General features: G+C 39.9%; 1 protein-coding gene across 1 annotated transcript in view; it reads left to right on the top strand.

The window, feature by feature from the left end:
• Positions 1–19,570, top strand: part of xpo7 (exportin 7) — a 43,883-nt gene that overhangs the window by 13,896 nt on the left and 10,417 nt on the right. Inside the window, exons 7-23 of the mRNA XM_049603826.1 lie at positions 1,050–1,215; positions 3,210–3,283; positions 3,371–3,490; positions 3,575–3,721; positions 4,939–5,111; positions 6,837–7,030; positions 7,393–7,498; positions 9,159–9,294; positions 11,260–11,333; positions 11,539–11,619; positions 12,277–12,340; positions 12,504–12,612; positions 13,434–13,540; positions 15,531–15,619; positions 15,724–15,831; positions 17,539–17,621; positions 19,040–19,254. Coding sequence (XP_049459783.1) covers positions 1,050–1,215; positions 3,210–3,283; positions 3,371–3,490; positions 3,575–3,721; positions 4,939–5,111; positions 6,837–7,030; positions 7,393–7,498; positions 9,159–9,294; positions 11,260–11,333; positions 11,539–11,619; positions 12,277–12,340; positions 12,504–12,612; positions 13,434–13,540; positions 15,531–15,619; positions 15,724–15,831; positions 17,539–17,621; positions 19,040–19,254 — 2,046 coding nt within the window. The remainder of the gene's footprint in view (positions 1–1,049; positions 1,216–3,209; positions 3,284–3,370; positions 3,491–3,574; positions 3,722–4,938; positions 5,112–6,836; positions 7,031–7,392; positions 7,499–9,158; positions 9,295–11,259; positions 11,334–11,538; positions 11,620–12,276; positions 12,341–12,503; positions 12,613–13,433; positions 13,541–15,530; positions 15,620–15,723; positions 15,832–17,538; positions 17,622–19,039; positions 19,255–19,570) is intronic.

Raw genomic sequence — 19,570 nt, 5'->3', positions numbered from 1 at the left:
GACTCACAAATGAACTGATCAGAATTTGGTAGTCGTAGGTCACTGTAACCTTGCTTCTGTCTAATTCTTGCGATCGGGATATCTCAAGAACACCTTGAGGGAATTTTTTAAAATTTGGCACAAACGTTCACTTGGACTGAAGAATACAAAATTGGTGTTTGAAGGTCAAAGGTCACTTTGACCTCACAAAACATGTTTTTGGGCCATAACTCAAAGTTGTATAAACTAATTATGACAAACTGATGGTATTTTTAGGCCACTGTGACCTTATCTGTCTTATTCTTGTAAATGCAATATTGCAAGTTTTGAAATTTAGCACAAACATTCACTTGGACTCAAAAATGAACTGAATGGAGTTTAACCTCGTCCATGTCATTGTCTTAAACATGTCCCAGGAGGGCCTTAATGCAAATTTCACAAATTTGGCAACTTTCAAAACATGTTTTTGATCATAACTCAAGAATTCTTACACTAATTATGACAAAACTTGGCACAAATGTCGAACAGGATGAAATAATGAAGTGATGACATTTTATATCCAAAAGGTCAAAGGTCAGCTTCAGCTTGACATCATCATGTTCTAACGTTGTATCTCAGGAACAGAAGGGGAGACATTTGGTCAGATACATAAAGAAAAAATATCCAAAGAACGACAAAGTAAACAAACAGTAAAAATGTCAACAGCTTGTATAAACATGTCAGTAATGATAAAACATAACAAGTTAGAGAATAACAATTTGTGAATTGTTGTATTGTGTGATGCAGAGACCAGCTGATGTCACCACCTGACACACCGTCACTGTGCTGCGTTCACTGTCAGTCTGAAAATAATTCCCCTCAGCAGACTTTATAAAGAGCTTAATATTTGACCTGCTGTAACAGTCTGTCAGTTAATGACACAGATGGAGGAAAACAAACAGCGGATCAGAATTTAGAGGGGATTAAAAAACATAAGCTCAGACAGACGACATGATACTGAACTCAGTCAGCTGGATGAAATAAATGTCTCACCAACACAGTTTCATCATCTTCTTCCTGTTTGTTTTCAGGCGTCGGGGAAGAACCTGAACCTGAACGATGAGTCTCAGCACGGCCTCCTGATGCAGCTGCTAAAACTCAGCTACAATTGCCTCAACTACGACTTTATAGGAACTTCCACAGACGAGTCGTCGGACGACCTCTGCACCGTACAGATCCCCACGTCATGGAGATCAGGTAGCTGCAGTGAGCGCGGGGACAGTGTGCGCGCTGAGTTCAGTTTCAGCTTGGGGAAGCACGAGATTAATTTACAGATTTTATTGTACATTTTAAAAATGTGTTTCATGTTTTTTCATTCGAAAAATGATTCAGTGATTAAAGCTGGGGTGGACAGTGTGACCCCGTCAGTCCCGTTCTTGTGAACACGATATCTTAAGGACACCTTGAGGGATTTTCTTCTAATTAGGCACAAACGTCCACTTTCAGTCAAGGATGAACTGGATAGATTTTGGTGGTCACCGTGATATTGCATCCGTTTTATTCTCATGAAAGTAATATCTCAAAAGGGCCTTGAGAGAGTTTCCTAAGATTTGACACAAATGCCCACTTAGACTGAAGATCACATGTGACAAGTCACATTTTCATGAACGCAGTATCTCAATGAAATCTAGAGGGATTTTTTTTTAAAGTTTGGCGCAAACATCCACTGTCAGTCAAGGATGAACTGATTAGAATTTTGTGGTCAAAGGTTAGAGTCCCTGTGACCCTGTCTGTCACGTTCTCATGATCTCAATATCTCAAGAAGGCCTTGAAGGAGTTTCCTCAAATTTGGCCCAAATTTAGACTTGGACGAATGAATTGATTAGAATTTGGTTGTTGAAATTCCAAGGTCAAGGTCACTTTGACCCCATCCATTGTATTCCCGTTGATTCAGTTTCTCAGTAATATCTTGAAGTAAGTTTCTTCAAGTTTGCCAGAAACTTTCACTGTCAGTCAAGGATGAACTGATTAGAATTTGCCAGCAAAGGTCAAGGTTACTGTGACCTTACATCCATCTTATTCTTGTGAACGCTATATCTCAAGAACACCTTTAGGGAATTTTTGCAAATTTGGCATGAAAGTCCACCTAGACTTGAGAATAAACTGATTAGAATTTGGTGTTCATAAGTCAAAGGTCAAGGTCACTGTGATCTCACAGAACAGTTTGTAGTTACAGTTGATACTCAAAAGATTTTGTGAATCTTTTTGTGACCCTGAAGTGGATCGTTTTGATACAAACGTCAGTCTCAACTAGAGTTGAGACAATTAGGAAAATGATTGATCAGTCATTAAAGTGGTTGATTAAATAGACGTGCAAATAGTTTTCTGAGATTTCACATCACGGTAAACTGAGTATTTTTGGGTTTTGGACATTTACATATATCAACTTTGGATGAATGTTGAACTGTATAACTGTATTTTTTTTTTCTTTGGCATTTACAGACCAAACAATGAATCACTGTCGATGAAAATAACCTTTGAAGAATTGTCTGTAATGTGGGATTTATACTTGCGCTTGAAATCAACGATGTAGCCTGACGTGCACCTCCTCAGAAATGTAACTCCACAGTGTCACAGTGACGCAGACCTCCTGTCTGTCTCTGTGAGCTGAAACCATTTCCCTCAGTGGAAACAAAGCTTTGATTTACTTTAATTTCACAGATAAGAAACAATAAATTGTGAAGACAATAAAGCCTCCACACACTGTGTGTGATTTATCCTGGCTGAAATATGAGCAGAGGAAATCTCTGCTAGCTGCTAGGCTAATTCATACAATGTAAAATGCCATAGGCTTGTGCTAATAATGTTAGCATGTTGTATTTGTGGGGAAAATGTGTCCAGATAAAGGCAAGTGCTTGTCTGTGAATGCTGCGAGTTATAGTGAAGCTGATTTGTGTTTGAAACTGTCTCTATGAAGCCATGTTTAATGTGTGTTTAATGTGTGTTTAATGTGTGTTTTGAATCAACTAAACTTTACAGCACTTCACAGAAACAGGTGCCACCAACTAGTGTTTTGGAGGTGTAACTGCAGAGTGACACAGACACACCACCGCCCAAGTATAATATGCTCGTAACGGTGTAGGCCACGTGTGTAGGCTACGGCGTAGGCAGTGCATTGAGCTGACACACAAGTATAAATCCCGCTTAAAACTTGTTCTGACATCATCTTCTGTTTATTTTCTCTCTTGCAGCGTTTCTTGATTCCTCCACCCTGCAGCTCTTTTTCAATTTATATCATTCCATCCCTCCGTCCCTTTCCCCGTTGGTAAGTCCTTCATATCACGATAAACCCTCCAGAGTAACCTGCAGAGCCTCCTGTGTGTGACAGACTGTTGTGTGTTTGTGTGTGCAGGTGTTGTCGTGTCTAGTTCAGATAGCCTCTGTCAGGCGGTCTCTCTTCAACAACGCAGAACGAGCAAAGTTTCTTTCACATTTGGTGGACGGAGTGAAGAGGATACTAGCAAACCCACAGGTCGGTCACACAAGCACACTTTCACAGCTTTGTTTTGTTTTGTTAGCAGCAGTTTTTTTGACATTGTTTTGGTGTTTGTTTCAGTGTTTGCCCGATCCTAATAACTACCATGAGTTCTGTCGTCTACTGGCGAGGCTGAAGAGTAACTACCAGCTGGGGGAGCTGGTCAAAGTAGAAAACTACCCTGAAGTTATTCGCCTCATAGCCAACTTCACCGTCACCAGTCTGCAGGTGGGTGTTCACATCTCACACACAGAGAATTAAAGCAGGGGCGCTGAATAAATGCTTCAATCAGGAGCCGATGATTAACCAACTCTGACGTCTCCAAACGTCACAGATACTAAAACAGACGATAAACTCAGCTCAGCTTTCTGTTTTTTCCTGACACTGGGACGTGAATTAACACAGAGTGAAGTTAGTTTGATCAATCAGCGATTGTCTCCTGAGATGAATCAGACAGATCCTGATGACAGGGTTTTTACGGTCATGAATAACCTGGAAAGGTCATGGAATTTTTAAAAAGCAAAGCCTGGAAAAGTTTTGGAAAATATACAAACCCAGAAAGAAGGGTTTCAAGGGTAATAATAACAACAATAATAATAATACAGTTTATTTATGTGGCACTTTTTATACAAGAGATGAAGCACAAAGGTCTTTACAATAAAGAGACAAACAAGGCAATGTAATATAAAACAACATTCCAAACAGTTTAGACATGGATTAACTGATTCATAAAATGATGGCAGTGTTTTTGGAGGCAAATAGTTAACAAGGGAGTCAGTGATGTAGCTCGGTCCCAGCCCATGTAGGGCTTTGTCTACAAGGGGGAGGAGCTTAAAATCTGTAACAGGAAGTCAGTGCAGAGCAGCTCAGACTGGCCTGATGTGCTCTCTCCTCTTGGTTCTGGTTCATAGCCGAGCTGCAGAGGTTTCAATCAGCTCAAGTCTCTCAGTAAAAAGTGCGTTACAGTCGTCAAGTTGGCTCGAAATAAAGGCATGAATCAATTTCACGGCATCTTTTATATTTAGAAATGGTCGTACCTTAGTGATGTTTCTGTTTCTGAGGTGGAAACATGATCTGAATCTAGGATCACACCAAGACTTGTCACCTCAGATTTAATCCAGGGAGTTAAATTAGATTATTAAGCAGCATTTTTCTTTTTGTTTTAGCAGGATTTCAGTTTTGTCTTCATTTCACTTAAAGAAATTATTGCTCATCCATTTATTTATTGCCGAAACACAGGTAGTGATGGAGTTTATGGCTGCAGCATCGTTTGGCTCAGCAGAGATGTACAGTTGTGTCCACATAATTCCTACAAGATGTCAAACCCAAATACAGCAGGTTATTTTTACACTCGGAGCCAGTACCAGCAGAACACAGAGGTTAAAGAGTTTCATTTGTGACTCTGTAAAGTGACGCTCACGTGTCGTTCTCCTCCGGTGTGTCAGCACTGGGAGTTTGCCCCCAACAGTGTTCACTACCTGCTGAGTCTATGGCAGCGCCTGGCCGCGTCGGTCCCCTACGTCAAAGCCACCGAGCCTCATCTGCTGGAGACGTACACTCCGGAGGTCACCAAGGCCTACATCACGTCACGGCTGGAGTCGGTCCACGTCATCCTCAGGTGAGATCTGCTCTGTAACACCGTCAGCTTTAAAGTGAGACGCCTTTGATCTGCATTACTGCCCTGATTTTTTTATTGTTAGTGCAGTTTTTTTATCAGCTGCTTTTTTGGGTGGGTCAACTAGGACTGACTGACGCTTTTATTTTGCTAAGTTCACTGCTGGTGTTAGCTGTGGTGAGAGGCATTACGATTTCGGGTTGTCTGTCCATCTGTCCGTCTCATTCTTGTAAAGATGATATCTAAAGAACGCCTTATGGGAAGCCCTTCCAGTTTGGCACAAACGTTCACATGGATTCAGCAATAAACTGAATAGATTTTGATGGTCAAAGGTCACTATGACTTGTCTGTCTCATTGTCTTGAACACCACTCTCAAGAACACCTTGAAGGAATTTCTTTAAATTTGGCACAAGCATCCACTTGGACTCAACAATGACCTGATTAGATTTTTGGTTTTCAAAGATACAAGTCAGTGTGGCCCCTCATCCATCACATTTTTATGAAAGGGATATTGCAAGAAAGCTTCGATGGAATTTACTCATATTTGGCAAAAGCCTCAACCTGGATCCAAAAATTACTGATTCCAACTTGCTGGTCAAAGGTCAAGGTCACTGTCACTGTGACCCCAACTGTCGCATTCGTGTTTTTGGCCATAACTTACAATTCATATGGTAATGATGACAAACAAACAACAGTGAGGTGGTTATTCTAGTTTATTGTTGGTAATTTTTTTTCTCAGCAGTTTGTTTTGATTGACGAGGACTGACTGATGCTTTTATTTTGATAGTTTACTTTTTTCTTTTCCTTGTTTTACTTACGCAGGTGTTGTAAAATCAATTTATCAATTCTTTTTTTATCCTGATACAATATGTTATTATGTACTTTTACACATACATATAAGAAATGAAGGATAAAAGTTGAAACAGTCCAATCCAGTAAGAAAACAACAACTTGTAGATGTACAGGCAGTTATGTGCTTACACTTTCTCGGCCAGACCAGTTACTCTGACAGAAAGTCTCTGATGGTTGCTTGGCAACCTCATGGCAGCAACAAGACTCCAGGATGTCAAGGGGTCTGGCCAAGAAATACTTGAGCATGTAACCAACTAGCTCACAACTTTTACATTTTGCTCTTCTGTTGGTTTTCAGATAAAACAAACACATTGTAATCAGAGAGCTTTAGAGGAGATGGATTTTATTACCTTTGGTCAGAGCCAAGCTGTTTCTGCCTGTTTCTAGTCTTTATGCTAAGCTAACTAGCTGCTGGCTGTAGCTTCATATCCAGCATGTTAACATGTTGATATTCTTGTTTAAATCTCAGCAAGGAAGCAAATAAACCTTGTTCCCCAAATGTTGAACTGTTCTCTGGAGCTGGAGATGAGTCAGATATACGCACACTCTCTGACGGTCTGTTTCTCTGTACGACTTGTTTCTGTATAAACCACCAGTGGATCCTTCTGCAGGTTCTTGAGCATTAGTGTTGTTATAGTGTTGATTCTAAAAGTGTTCCCCTGTTTTGTTTGTATCTTGTTCACGTGTTTGAGGACGCAGACGATGCACAGCCTTGATATGTTTAATAATGTGTCATGAAATGAAGCAAATGCATCAACAAAGAACAAAGAAAGATAAGTTGTTATTCAACAGGGATGTAAACAATGCAGGTTTGAACTTTTTTCCAGAAACACCTGATTGTAGTCTCAAACTGAACTGATGTGTTGCCTCCACAGAGATGGTTTAGAAGACCCTCTGGACGACGCCGGCCTGGTCCAGCAGCAGTTAGACCAGCTGTCCACCATCGGGAGGTGTGAGTACGAGAAGACGTGCGCTCTGCTGGTGCAGCTGTTTGACCAGGCGGCTCAGACCTACCAGGAACTGCTACAGTCCACCAATTCGAGTGCTGCAGACATCACTGTGCAGGAGGGTACGAGCTGCAGGCACACACTGACACACACACACACACACACACACACACACACACACACTTAACACAGCACGCTCACAGTGTCACATTAACTCTTGTAGTTTCACATGAAGCAGAATCAGGTTTACTGCCAGGTGTTTTCTCACGTAACAAGGAATGGGTTTTGGCATTTTGATGCGTAACGATCAAAATAAACACAGTTAGAGAAAAGAAAAAGAAATAAGAAAAAACAATCTTCAATATAAAATAAAAAATTACACAAAAAATATGAAGTGTTGAAGATGATGTCTCTGTGATTATAGTGAATGAATTGAAATCTTGATCTTAATGTCTCCCTAACAGTGTGTTCCCTCCCTGTGCAGGTCGGTTGACATGGTTGGTTTATATAATCGGGGCAGTTATAGGAGGACGGGTGTCGTTTGCGAGCACAGATGAGCAGGACGCCATGGACGGAGAGTTAGTCTGTCGGTAAGAACTCAAGAAGACACGAGAGTTGTCGAGTTAGATATGTTTTGAGGAATCAAATTATTTTGATTTTTATCTGATTAGATTTTGCAAGGGTTTTTATGCTTAAACAAAATTAAATAAAATGAAAGGACAATCAGCAAAAGCCACAAAATCGTCTTTGAAATCAAGTGACAGAATAAAAATAACTGCAACTATTTTGATCTTGATTTGTCATTTAAACAAAATTACCCAGATTGAGGTTCTCAACTGTGAAAGTTTACTGCTTTTCTTTGTGTTTTATGATAGTTAACTGATTGATTTTTTTGCTTTAGACTTTTATTCAGGCAGAACAAGCAATTTGAAGACTAAACTTTGGGCTTATTTAACCAAGGTTTTGATTCAAGCTAAATACATTTTATACGTTTATAGGTTCTGGCCTTCAGGTTCAGGTCAAGACTGAACTGATCTTGATCAAAGTGAACTTTGATTATGTATAAATATATTCTGAGTCTTTCATGACACTAAAACGGAGGAGTCACCAGCATAGAAAAGTACATTGATTTATAATAGAAACAGTAGAGGACCCAATACGCTTCCCTGTGGTACTCCAGATGTTGTTGATAAAGAAGTCCTTTGAATTGATTGCCTGAAACCCCACTAGAACATCAAATAATACCATGACGCTGGCCTTTATACTCCCTAGAAACTGTCTTTGAAACAATTGGTCAGTAGACAGAAAAAAACTATCTGCAACTATGATGACCACAATTTTTGTGCAGTTAAAATTTCCCAGCATCCTTGGGGTTCAGGTTCTCAAGTTTTAAGATTTAATGCTTTGTATTATATGTTATTAAACTGGTTATATTTGTGTTTAGGACTCTTAGTCGGACAAAATTTGACAACAATTTGAAGACTTCACTATGGGTTTATTTCACTGAAATTTTGATTTAAGATAAATATATTTTATACGTTTAAGTTCTGGCCTTATGAAGAGTTCAGGTCAAGACTGAATTGATCTTGATCTTAGTGAATTCTTTTTGATTGTGTATAAAGCCTCTATCACACAGAAAGCCTTTTGCAGGTTGTGAAATGTGAGGTGTGCAGCACTGCCTCTTTTTTAAATTAAATTAAATTCCACTAGTGGAAAAAAAAAGCGCTTGCTGCACCTTTTTATTGTTGCCAGGCAACCACCCCATCACCTCCTTACCCTAACCTTCCAGTGTAATCAATCTACTGTTAATTTAATGTATTTGTCTGACAGTAATCAGTGTGTAGCTGCTGCCATGTTGAGGCAGAGGGTGCTGTCTGTAGCTCTGGTTGAGAGTGAGAGGCTGTCAGCAGATAAACAGAGATCTGTGTGGGTACATGAGACCCTAAAAAAGAGGCTGGATCATGGGGAGTACCACCAGGGCCTAAATATGTTCTCAGTCTTATGCATGCCTAAAACGGAGGAGTCATCAGCATAGTAAAGAACATTTCCACATTTCAAGTCATTGATATATGAAGGAAACATTAGAGGCCCCAAAACGCTTCCCTGTGGGACTCCATATTTTCTGGGGTGATTTCTACATTAATGAGTCCGTTGAATAGATTTCCTTAAACCCAACTGGAACTTGAAATAAAATGGATTTAAATAATTGATAAGCTGATTAAGCTGTTTGTGTTTGTGTGTCAACCTTAGGGTGCTCCAGCTGATGAATCTGACTGACTCTCGGCTCGCTCAGGCGGGCAACGAGAGGCTGGAGCTGGCCATGCTCAGCTTCTTTGAACAGTTCAGGAAGATTTACATCGGTGACCAGGTGCAGAAATCATCAAAGGTGAGCACTGCTTGTAATGATGCTGCTGCTGGAACATGTTGGACAGTCTGTAGCATGTGTCCACTGTGTTAGATTAACCCCCCTCCCCCCCTCAGTAACCCTGTCTGATGTTACCGTTGGTGGGGCCGGGCAGGTCTTTTGTCTGCCACACCGTGCTGACTGCAGCAGTTTGCATAGAGCCACAGAGTCTCAGTCTGCCTCTACTCATGTCGTACCATTGTGTTGTTGTACGTGGTGTAAAGTACAGCGGTTCGTGCTGACTGACGGAGTGTGTTCTCTTTGTTCGGGGCAGAAACTGCAAAATGTGAACGTCCCAGATAAGTGGTGTCATCTAGTTTGTCTCCGTGTGTGGTTCTGGTCTGGTGTTAGCTCCTCTTCAGTCCCTCACAGAGTTCATCACACAGCTGTTCAGTAGACATAGAATCAGATCAGCAGATATCCCAAAATAAAACTTCAGTGATGTTTGTAGGTTTTCAGTGTAGTGAGTCCCCAGGACCCACTGGTGATCATTTGAGTGTGTCCCTAATAAAGTTTGTGTTGACTGTAGTGTTTGATGTTATATGGATATTAAAATTATTGTTAAAGGTCCAGTGCGAAGGATTCAGGGGGGTATGTCAGCAGCAATATAAACTATATAATATAAAATAAAAAATAATATGTTAAAAAAAAATAAATAAATGTGATTTTGTTTCCCTGGATTGGGACGTTTATATCTACGCAGAGAGCAGGTCCTCCTCTGTGGAGATCACCATGTTGGACTGCCATGTTTCTACAGTAGCCCAGAATGGACAAACACCAATGCCTCTAAATGGAGACGTTTGCGTTTACGTGTACGCCACTGTAGCCCCGAGAGTGTCAGTAAAACATTAATTTTTATGCCTCCCCGCCATTGACAACCGTGGCTGGTGCTAATATGTTTCTGAGTTGTCCGTACATCTGTCTCATTCTTGTGAACGTAATATCTCAACAACACCTTGAGAGAATTTTCTTCACATTTGGCAAAAACATCCACTTGGACTCGACGATAATCTGATTACATTTTGATGGTCAAATGTGACAGTGACCTTGTCTGTCTCATTTTCATGAATGCAGTATCTCAAGAACACCCTGAGGGACTTTCTTCAAATTTGGCGCGAACGTCCACCTGGACTCAACAATAAACTGATTAGATTTTTGGTTTTCAAAGGTAAAGGTCAGTGTGAGTCTCACCCGTGTCATTCTTGTGAACTCCGTGATGGAATTACTCGTATTTGGCCTTCAGAACACCTAGAGGGAATTGTCTTCAAATTTGGCACAAACGTCCATCTGGACTTAATGTAAACTATAAACTGATTCGTTTTGATTGTCAAAGGTCAAGGTCACTGTGAGCTTGTGTGTCTCATTCTCTTGAAAGCCATATCTTGATGTGTTTCATTAAATTTGACACAAACGTCCACTTGGATTCAATGATGAACACATTAGGTGTGGAGGTGACCTCTGTGGATAATTCAGCCTCCAAACCTCCTGAACATCTGGATCTTCAGTTATCAGAGTAAAAAGCTGAGCGAACATTAGCAGGTGCTATGCTAGCAGCCTGTTTCTGATGTGACGAACACCGTTTTGTGACATGCATCGTCTTTATTAAGTGTATTTACCGGTTTAAATCAGCTGGTCTGTTTGTTTCTGTGGATAATTCAACTCCTGGTTACAACCTCCTGAAGGAATTGTAACCAGGAGAAGTTTCAGCTGGCTACAATCTGCAGTCCTCACAGCTTGACGACACTAAAGCCCCCTAAATCTGACACACTGCTCCTTTAAATGTCTCGACAGGTTAGAGTGAAAATATGTGTTTCTGATTTTGGGGTGAACTGTCCCTTTATTAGAAACATCCTCTGATATTAATACAGAACATGAACACAGAACATGTGTGTATTGTGACGGTAACACTGACGGAGCTGTGTGTTTGTTTGTTATTGTTTACTGCAGCTTTATCGACGACTATCAGAAGTTCTGGGTCTGAACGACGAGACAATGGTACTCAGTGTCTTTATTGGGAAAATGTGAGTAACAAATTAAACGTGTCTCTCAGGCACAGGTCATTTGTTAAGGCTGTAAGATTATGTTTGTCTATGTAACAAATATTAAAGTGACATCACTGATGAGGCATGTCAGTCTCATGTTGAACCTTGTCATATAAACAGGAAGTGTCTTCTTCAGGGTCACTCTGTGATGACATCACTGTAAACAATCTGTTCTGTGTTCCAGCATCACAAACTTGAAGTACTGGGGCCAGTGTGAACCAATCACCTCCAAGACACTCCAACTACTGAACGACCTCTCTTTAGGATATCCTTCATCTGTGTGTGTGTGTGTGTGTGTGTGTGGTTATTTAAAAAGAAGCATAATAAGATTATTATTTTTCTTGTTTTTTGTGGGGGGTTTTTTGGTTTTTTTTTTTACATTTTATTATTATTGTTATTGTTGTTGTTATTATTGAACTTTTTTAAAATTATTTATTTTTATTTATTAAGCTTTAATTTACTTTCTTATTTATTAACGTTTAATGGTATTATTTCTATTTTTATTTAAGTTTTTAATTGTTTTTATATTTTATTATTATTGAAAATTAACTTCTTTATTATTTGTTTATTTTATTTATTAACATTTAATTTACTTTACCTTATTTAATTTACTTATTTATTTATTCACTTTTTATGGTTCAACCTTTACTTTAATAACTTTATTATTAGTATAATTATTATTTATCTTTTTGTTTATTTTAATTCTTTTTTAAATTAATTGTCAGTTTATCTAACAATTATTTTTAACTATTATAAAATTATGAAATAAAAAAATATTGCTGAATAGATAACCACAAAGATCAGTAATTACAAAAATAAATTATTTTTTAATCTTGTCAGCTCAAATATGACTCGTAATAACATTACTGTAATGACTTCCTGTGTGTGTGTCCGTCTTCTCCTTGACTTCCTGTTTGTTCACGTACAGCAGTGTGAGGAAGCTAGTGAAGCTCAGCGCGGTCCAGTTCATGTTGAATAACCACACAGTGAGTTTAAACTTCACACACGCCACCTGTGACACGTCACATATGACCTGTGGTGTGGTGTTATTAACCTGCTCTGTGTGTGTGTGTGTGCGTGCGTGCGTGCGTGCGTGCGTGCGTGCGTGTGTGTGCGTGCGCGTGTGTGTGTGTGTGTGTGTGTTGTCAGAGCGAGCACTTCTCCTTCCTGGGAGTCAACAACCAGTCCAACCTGAGCGACATGAGGTGTCGGACCACCTTCTACACAGCACTGGGGCGTCTGTTAATGGTCGACCTTGGTAAGCGCGCGCGCACACACACACACACACACACACGCACACACACATACATACACAGTGGCTGTTCAGTCAGCCTTTATTTATAGACCTTGTTACCCAGAGATGGCGCCACAGAGCCGCCACCAAGTCCCATCTTTACGCCGCCTTTGTATTTTTACACAGAACCAAACGGTGACGGCATCATGTCGCTCTAGTGTGTGATTTTTAGGCAGCATGATGACATCACGGCATCGAAAGAGCCGTGACATGTAACACAGCAGCGTTGGTCTCTAGTGTGACATATAACAAACGTGTCAGCAGCTCTTTATAAACAACAACAATGACATCACATGTCAATAACAATCATTTAGTGTCCCTGTTATATGGCGGCTGATCTCGTCCTCTGCTCGGAGCTCCTGGACCTCCTGCTGCTGCAATTTGTCTTTGAGTTAGCTGCTAACTGCTAACAGCTACTTATTGAGTGGCACACATAACACGTCCTCAGACGTCACACCCGTCCATTATGGTCCCGTCCTGCCAGCTGTCCCTTAACACAGACGTCGATTTGGCACTGTTACTACGTCCGTGAGACAACTCTGTCCCCCAACTCCACAACTGTACCTTTTTATACAGAACAGAGAGGCGGAATAACGTCACAGAATTCTCTCACAGTGGGTCACGCACATAACACGTTCTCAGACGTCACACCTGTCCTGTCCACGGTCCTGTTCATACAGATGTCTCTGGGCTGCAGCTACGTCCTGTGGTGGCTTGAGGGTGAGACAGCTCTGTCCTCCTGCTCTGTGTTAACAGACTGTCTGTCTGTCTGTCTGTCTGTGTAGGTGAGGACGAGGACCAGTTTGAACAGTTCATGTTGCCTCTGACGGCTGCGTTTGAAACTGTGGCTCAGATGTTGAGTACGAACACCTTCAACGAACAGGAAGCCAAGGTGAGACACACACACACACACACACACACACACACACTGCATGCTGTTTGCTTACAATACTGTAAAATATAAAACTTCATATTATCGGCACTGTTTATCAGCTATAATTTTAATTATGAGAATATTGCATTATTATAAAAATGTTCAGTTATTGGACTGGTATATATCATGCATCCCTAATTTTAATCCTAGTCAGATAATAAATTGACCATTTCCTTTTCACTGATGTATTAATCAGTGAAAAGGGGTCATTGGTTCCAGTCACTTAGGGACTGTTCTGTGTGTCAGAGGAGGGGGCTGACTTTTTACCATCCCTAAAGCTACAAATGTTTTTCCTCAATCCTCGCTGAGTGACTGGCGGAAAATGTTTCACCCCTCTGCCATAAATGAGATATTATATATTTAAAACTCACCCTGTGATGTTTGAAAGTTAAAAGTTAAAGATGAAATCCTGGAGTTGAAAAAAGCCTCAGTCTTTCAATCTTGTCGTACCGCTGGTTAGGTTGTGCAAACATTTTACGTTTTACATGAAAATCAGAACAAAATAATTTTTTTCTTTTTAAGTATTTTAAGCTCAAATTCAGTTATGTGTTTTGTTTTTGTCTTGTTTTTTTCTGACAGAAGCATTCGTCACACGTGATGTGTCCAAGAGCCGTCAGAAATTTAAATACAACAATAATTTCTGTTTTTACAGTTTCTGGCTGATAAATGGTGTCATGTTTATTTTTAACCCTCTTTTTGAACACATTCTTTATAAACTTATATGTGTTATAGAATGAAATACAAAAAAAGAGAAAAGAAAGAAAAACACAGACAATCTTTGAGAAATGAATAGCTCCAAATATAACAGGCTGTGTCAGTGAGTCACATAGACGGGGTTAAGTTGTTTCACTTCAGTCCATTTCTGTACCTTTAATGTGTTTCCCTGTTGGGTTGATTTGTGTCATTATATTTAGGAAATAAATCCACTTCTATGAGCATACTTAATTCTCTAACTATTTAGTTATTTCGGGGCCCAGTCAGACAGCTTCATCACACTCAAAGGGTTTATAGCCTTATATTTCCAGGCCCTCTGTAGGACACAGTGGACAACCAAAGTAAACCTAAATATAGGTATGAACATGGAAAAACTAATACAAAAAAGAACCTGAACTCCTCATATGAACCAGAATGTTGGGGTGTGTCTTCATGATACTCTAATCACTTTATAAACAGGAATAAAAGATCAATTAAAGATAAAATAAAACGACTCAAAAGGACATAAATTCACCTTAAACTTCCGAACAAAGACCAGGTTTAATGTACACCATCCAGTTCTTCCTGTCTTTTCAAAAACTTGTCCTGTTGCAGTCTAACAGAAAAAAATCATCCTTTCCATCCTAATGATGCAATTTTGCCGATTTTTAAAGAAAATAACGTCGAGTTTAGACGGCATGTTTACGTAAGAAATTGACAGTAAAATAAAAACAAAATGCAGCCATTTAAATGTGTATGCCTCTCCTCTAATGTCTCCCACTTTTTGCACCACCTCCTCCCCTCTCATGAATAACAAACAGTCCCTAAATCCTGAGGATTTATTTTGCTTTATGTGATATAAAATGTAAAATAAATTTTTGTATTCAGACATTTTCATATCATCATTTTGGGCTTTAGGAAACTGTGACGAGTATTTTTTTTTCTTAATTTAATTTCATTTATTTTTTAGTTTTTATGACATTTATGTTAAAAGAAAATAGAACAAGAAAATAATAAAAGAATATGATGTGCAGACGGATCAGTTAGTAGTTAAAATCATTGAATTAATAAGTTAAAGACACAATGTAGAAATGAAATTATCAATTAGCTAATTTAATTTTCTTGTGTGAGTCATATAGTGTGCTGTTTTATAACATTTGGGATTATTAACTTACGATAGCTGTACATGTTCCAGCTTTATTGTCAGAGGTGTTTTATTCTGAAGGTTCTCCTCTTCATCTCTTGTTTCCTGTAGAGGACTCTGGTGGGTTTGGTCCGAGACCTGCGAGGCATCGCGTTCGCCTTCAACGCCAAGACGAGCTTCATGATGCTGTTTGACTGGATGTATCCTTCAGCTGACCTCAGATCTGTCGTCAAACACTGAGCTGAAATAATGTTTGTTATTCATCACATTCCTTTAAAGATCCGTCCTTAACTCAGAGCCGCAGATATCCAGCCTACATGCCCATCCTGCAGAGGGCCATAGAGCTGTGGTACCACGACCCAGCATGCACCACACCTGTCCTCAAACTCATGGCGGAGCTCGTTCACAACAGGTAAACGCACTCGATGACGCACGACCTTAAACAGTGACTGGTTACTTCAGAAGCAGAGGGACGAGTGTGACGTCAAGTTCAGACCAAAGATTCACAGCCAGACGAAACCGTTTTAGAACGTCACAGAGAAAAGTGTCAGCGGTGTGAACTGGCCGGTCTGAGCTGGACTCAAGCCGGCTGATGGCGTCACCTGACACTCAGCTGGTCAAATGGCCGGCGGCTGGTTTTAAAGCACGTCACCTGTTTCAACAGCCAATCAGCTTGTAGTGAAGTCAGCTGGTCAGGTCAAAATGACCACAGACGGTGTGTTGGCTTGCTGCAGCAGGTGCTCCGTCCCCACAGAGCCCTCTGTTTCTGTCCTCACGGTGTGCCGGTGTCAGACGGTGGGTCGCTGCTGCTGCTGCTGTATGTGCTTATGCCCCGCCCCGACACACACATTCTCACTGACTGATGAATTGGCGCTGGTTATTTATATTATTGTGGCGTATTGTAAATCCGTACGTTCCATTTGTGTGAATGCGACATCTCATGCCTTTACACCTCCGTGCCGGTGATAGCTGGAAGCATTGTGTTTTCAGGTTATTTGTCCCATTCTTGTGAACACAATGTCTCAAGAAGGCTTTGAAGAAATTTCTTTAAATTTGACACAAACGTCCACTTTGTGTTAAGGATGAATAATCAGAATTTAGCCCTCAAATGTGAAGATCACTGTGACTCTGTCCGGCACATTCTTGTGAACCTAATATGTCAAGAACTCCTTGAGGGGATTTCTTGAATTGGCACAAACGACCACTTTAAGTCAGGGATTGACAAATTAGAATTTGGTGGTCAAAGGACACTGTGACCTCGTCTGTCTTATTCTTGTAAAGTGATATCTCAAAAACACATTGAGGAAATTTTTTTCAAATTTGGCAAAAAAAACATTCACCTGGACTCAGAGATGAACTTATTAGAATTTGGTGGTCAAAGGTAAAGGTCACTATAACTTTGTTCGTCTCATTCTCTGAAACATGATATCCCAAGAAGGCCTTGAGGGAATTTATTCAAATTTGGCACAAATGACGACTTGGGCTCAACAATGAACTGTTTAGAATCTGGTGGTCAAAGGTTTCTGTGCCCTCGTCTGTCCCCTTCTTGTGAAGGTTATACCTCAAGAACACCTTGAGGGCATTTCTAAACATGTGACACAAACGTCCACTCAGACTCGAAGATAAACTGATTAGATTTTGGTGGTCGAAGGTCACTGTGACCTCACCAAACATGTTTAAGGTCACTGTGACCTCACCAAACATGTTTACGGGTATGTGCTACCTCAGGGAAGATGTGTCTGAAGCATCCTCAGACATAGATGTAAACTGTGAGTGCAACTTGGTTGGCGGAGGGATACAACAACAGCACGGCAACTCCTTTGTTGAGTTGTCAGTGGAAACCAGTTTCTGTTGCTGGGACTACCACCGTCAGAGTGGTGACCATCAGGGATATTTTATTTAAAATCAACAGGTTTGTTCTGTTTCACTTTTAAACCACAAACAAACCACCAGTCTTAGAGCAGGTTTGAACACCAGATTGTTTCAGCTGAACCAAACAGGTTTGGTGTGAACGCTCTGTACGATGCTTCACATGATAAATAAGTCATACATCACTTCTCCCTCAGACTGATTATTGATTATTGATGACTGACTGTTCTGTTTTTGTTTTTGTTTGTAGATCCCAAAGGCTACAGTTTGACGTGTCGTCACCCAACGGCATCCTGCTGTTCAGAGAAACAAGCAAGATGATCACGACCTACGGTACGCTGAGGCAGCAACACTGACCTGCTGCTGTATGGAGGCCCAGAGGGTTCAAAATTAAATATATTAAATATGTACTAAAAAAGGAAACGTCAAAAATAAGACATTATATAATAAGATATACTTAAAAATATACCTAAAAATAAGACACTGTGAAATAAATAATCACATGTATCACTTAGAGCCTGACTGATACTGCATCTTGATATAGTTTGTTTTGTTTTTTGTAATTTATTTATTTATTTGTTTGTTTTGGTATTTTCAAAAAGTTTACTTTCAGTGTTATTAGAAATTGTTAAATCAGTTTATGCATTATATTTTATCTGTGTACATGTGGACATACACACAGATAAAATAGTACAGGTCTTGGTCACTACTCAGTTTTATATTACTGTAAAAACATCGACACGTTTCTCCTTCAAACGGCTGAATTATTCAAATTTCTCACCAAAAACTACATTATACAAGATTACACTGAATACATCATGAAAACAGTTTAATAAACCTTCATCTAATACTCATTTTTACTGAGTAGAGCTTGAACGCATCAGAATGTAACTCAGTGTAACCTCTGTGAGCTGTTAGTTCCTCCAACAGCTAACAGCTAACGTTAGTTGATAAAAGCAAACAGCTTATGTTAACTACCTGCTAACAACTAACAGCTTATGCTAACTAGCAGCTAACAACTGCTGTTAACCAGCTGATAATAACTAACAGCTATCATTAGCTAGCTGATAACAGCTAATGTTAACTAGCTTATAACACCTAATTGCTATAGTTAACTAGCCGCTAACAACTAATTTTAGCCAGCTGTTAACAGCTCCTAACTAATGTCAACTAACTTTTAACACCAAATTGCTATTGTTGACAAGCCGCTAACAACTAGCAGCTAATGTTTACTAGCTGCTAACAACTAACAGCTAATATTAACTAGCTGCCAACAACTAACAGCTAATGTTTACTAGCTACTAACAGCTAATATTAACTAGCTGCCAACAACTAACAGCTAATGTTAACTAGCTGATATCAGCTAACAGGTAACTTGAATTAGCTGGTAACAGCAAACAGCTATTGTTAACCAGTGGATAAAAGCTTACAGCTGATGTTAACTAGCTTATAACATGTGATTGCTATTGTTAACTAGTTGCTAACAGTTAATAGCTAACAATAACTAGCTCTCCTCCTGCTGATGTCACAGATTTGTTGTTCACAATATAACATTATCAGAGGAATCAACAGGCTGTGATACATTAAAGAAAATAGCATCAGTGTCATAAAGTACGGAGGCCTGGAAGGAGATCCAAACATCCAACATACAAAATCGTACAATGTACAAATACAAATGTTTTCAGACGTGTGTTAGACTCATTAAAACAAAGATGTCTCAGTAACAAAACCATGTCGTGTCTATCTTGTAGGGAATCGTATCCTGACGCTGGGCGAAGTCCCGAAGGACCAGGTGTACGGCGTGAAGCTGAAGGGGGTCAGTGTGTGTTTCGCCATGCTGAAGGCGGTGCTCAGCGGGAACTACGTCAACTTTGGGGTCTTCCGTCTGTATGGCGACGACGCGCTGGATAACGCCTTACAGACCTTCATCAAACTGCTGCTGTCCATCCCTCACAGTGACTTACTGGTACGTTAAGCAGCACATGTGATGACATCATCACAACACGGTTATCGATAAATGAAACACGTCGGGAAAACTCAGGACACTTTGAACCTCCTGACCTGCTTCTCTCCACTCTCCACATTACATCTTGTTTTTTTACCAGATAAATCAGAGCTAATGTTTTTCATTTGGAATTTTTATATTAAAATGTTTATTTTTTTGTTTTCTGACAAAAACAAAAAAGAAAATTGTGACAGAATTCCCAGATTAGCCTCTGTCTGTTCAGAGTTCAACACCTCCGTCCTCAGATCCTCATTTTCTCTGCTGTTTGTCGTCTTTT

This window comes from Epinephelus fuscoguttatus, linkage group LG18 (assembly GCF_011397635.1).
Source record: "Epinephelus fuscoguttatus linkage group LG18, E.fuscoguttatus.final_Chr_v1".
In the NCBI taxonomy this organism is placed as follows: Eukaryota; Metazoa; Chordata; class Actinopteri; order Perciformes; family Serranidae; genus Epinephelus; species Epinephelus fuscoguttatus.
This window is presented reverse-complemented; position numbering and strand designations above follow the sequence as displayed.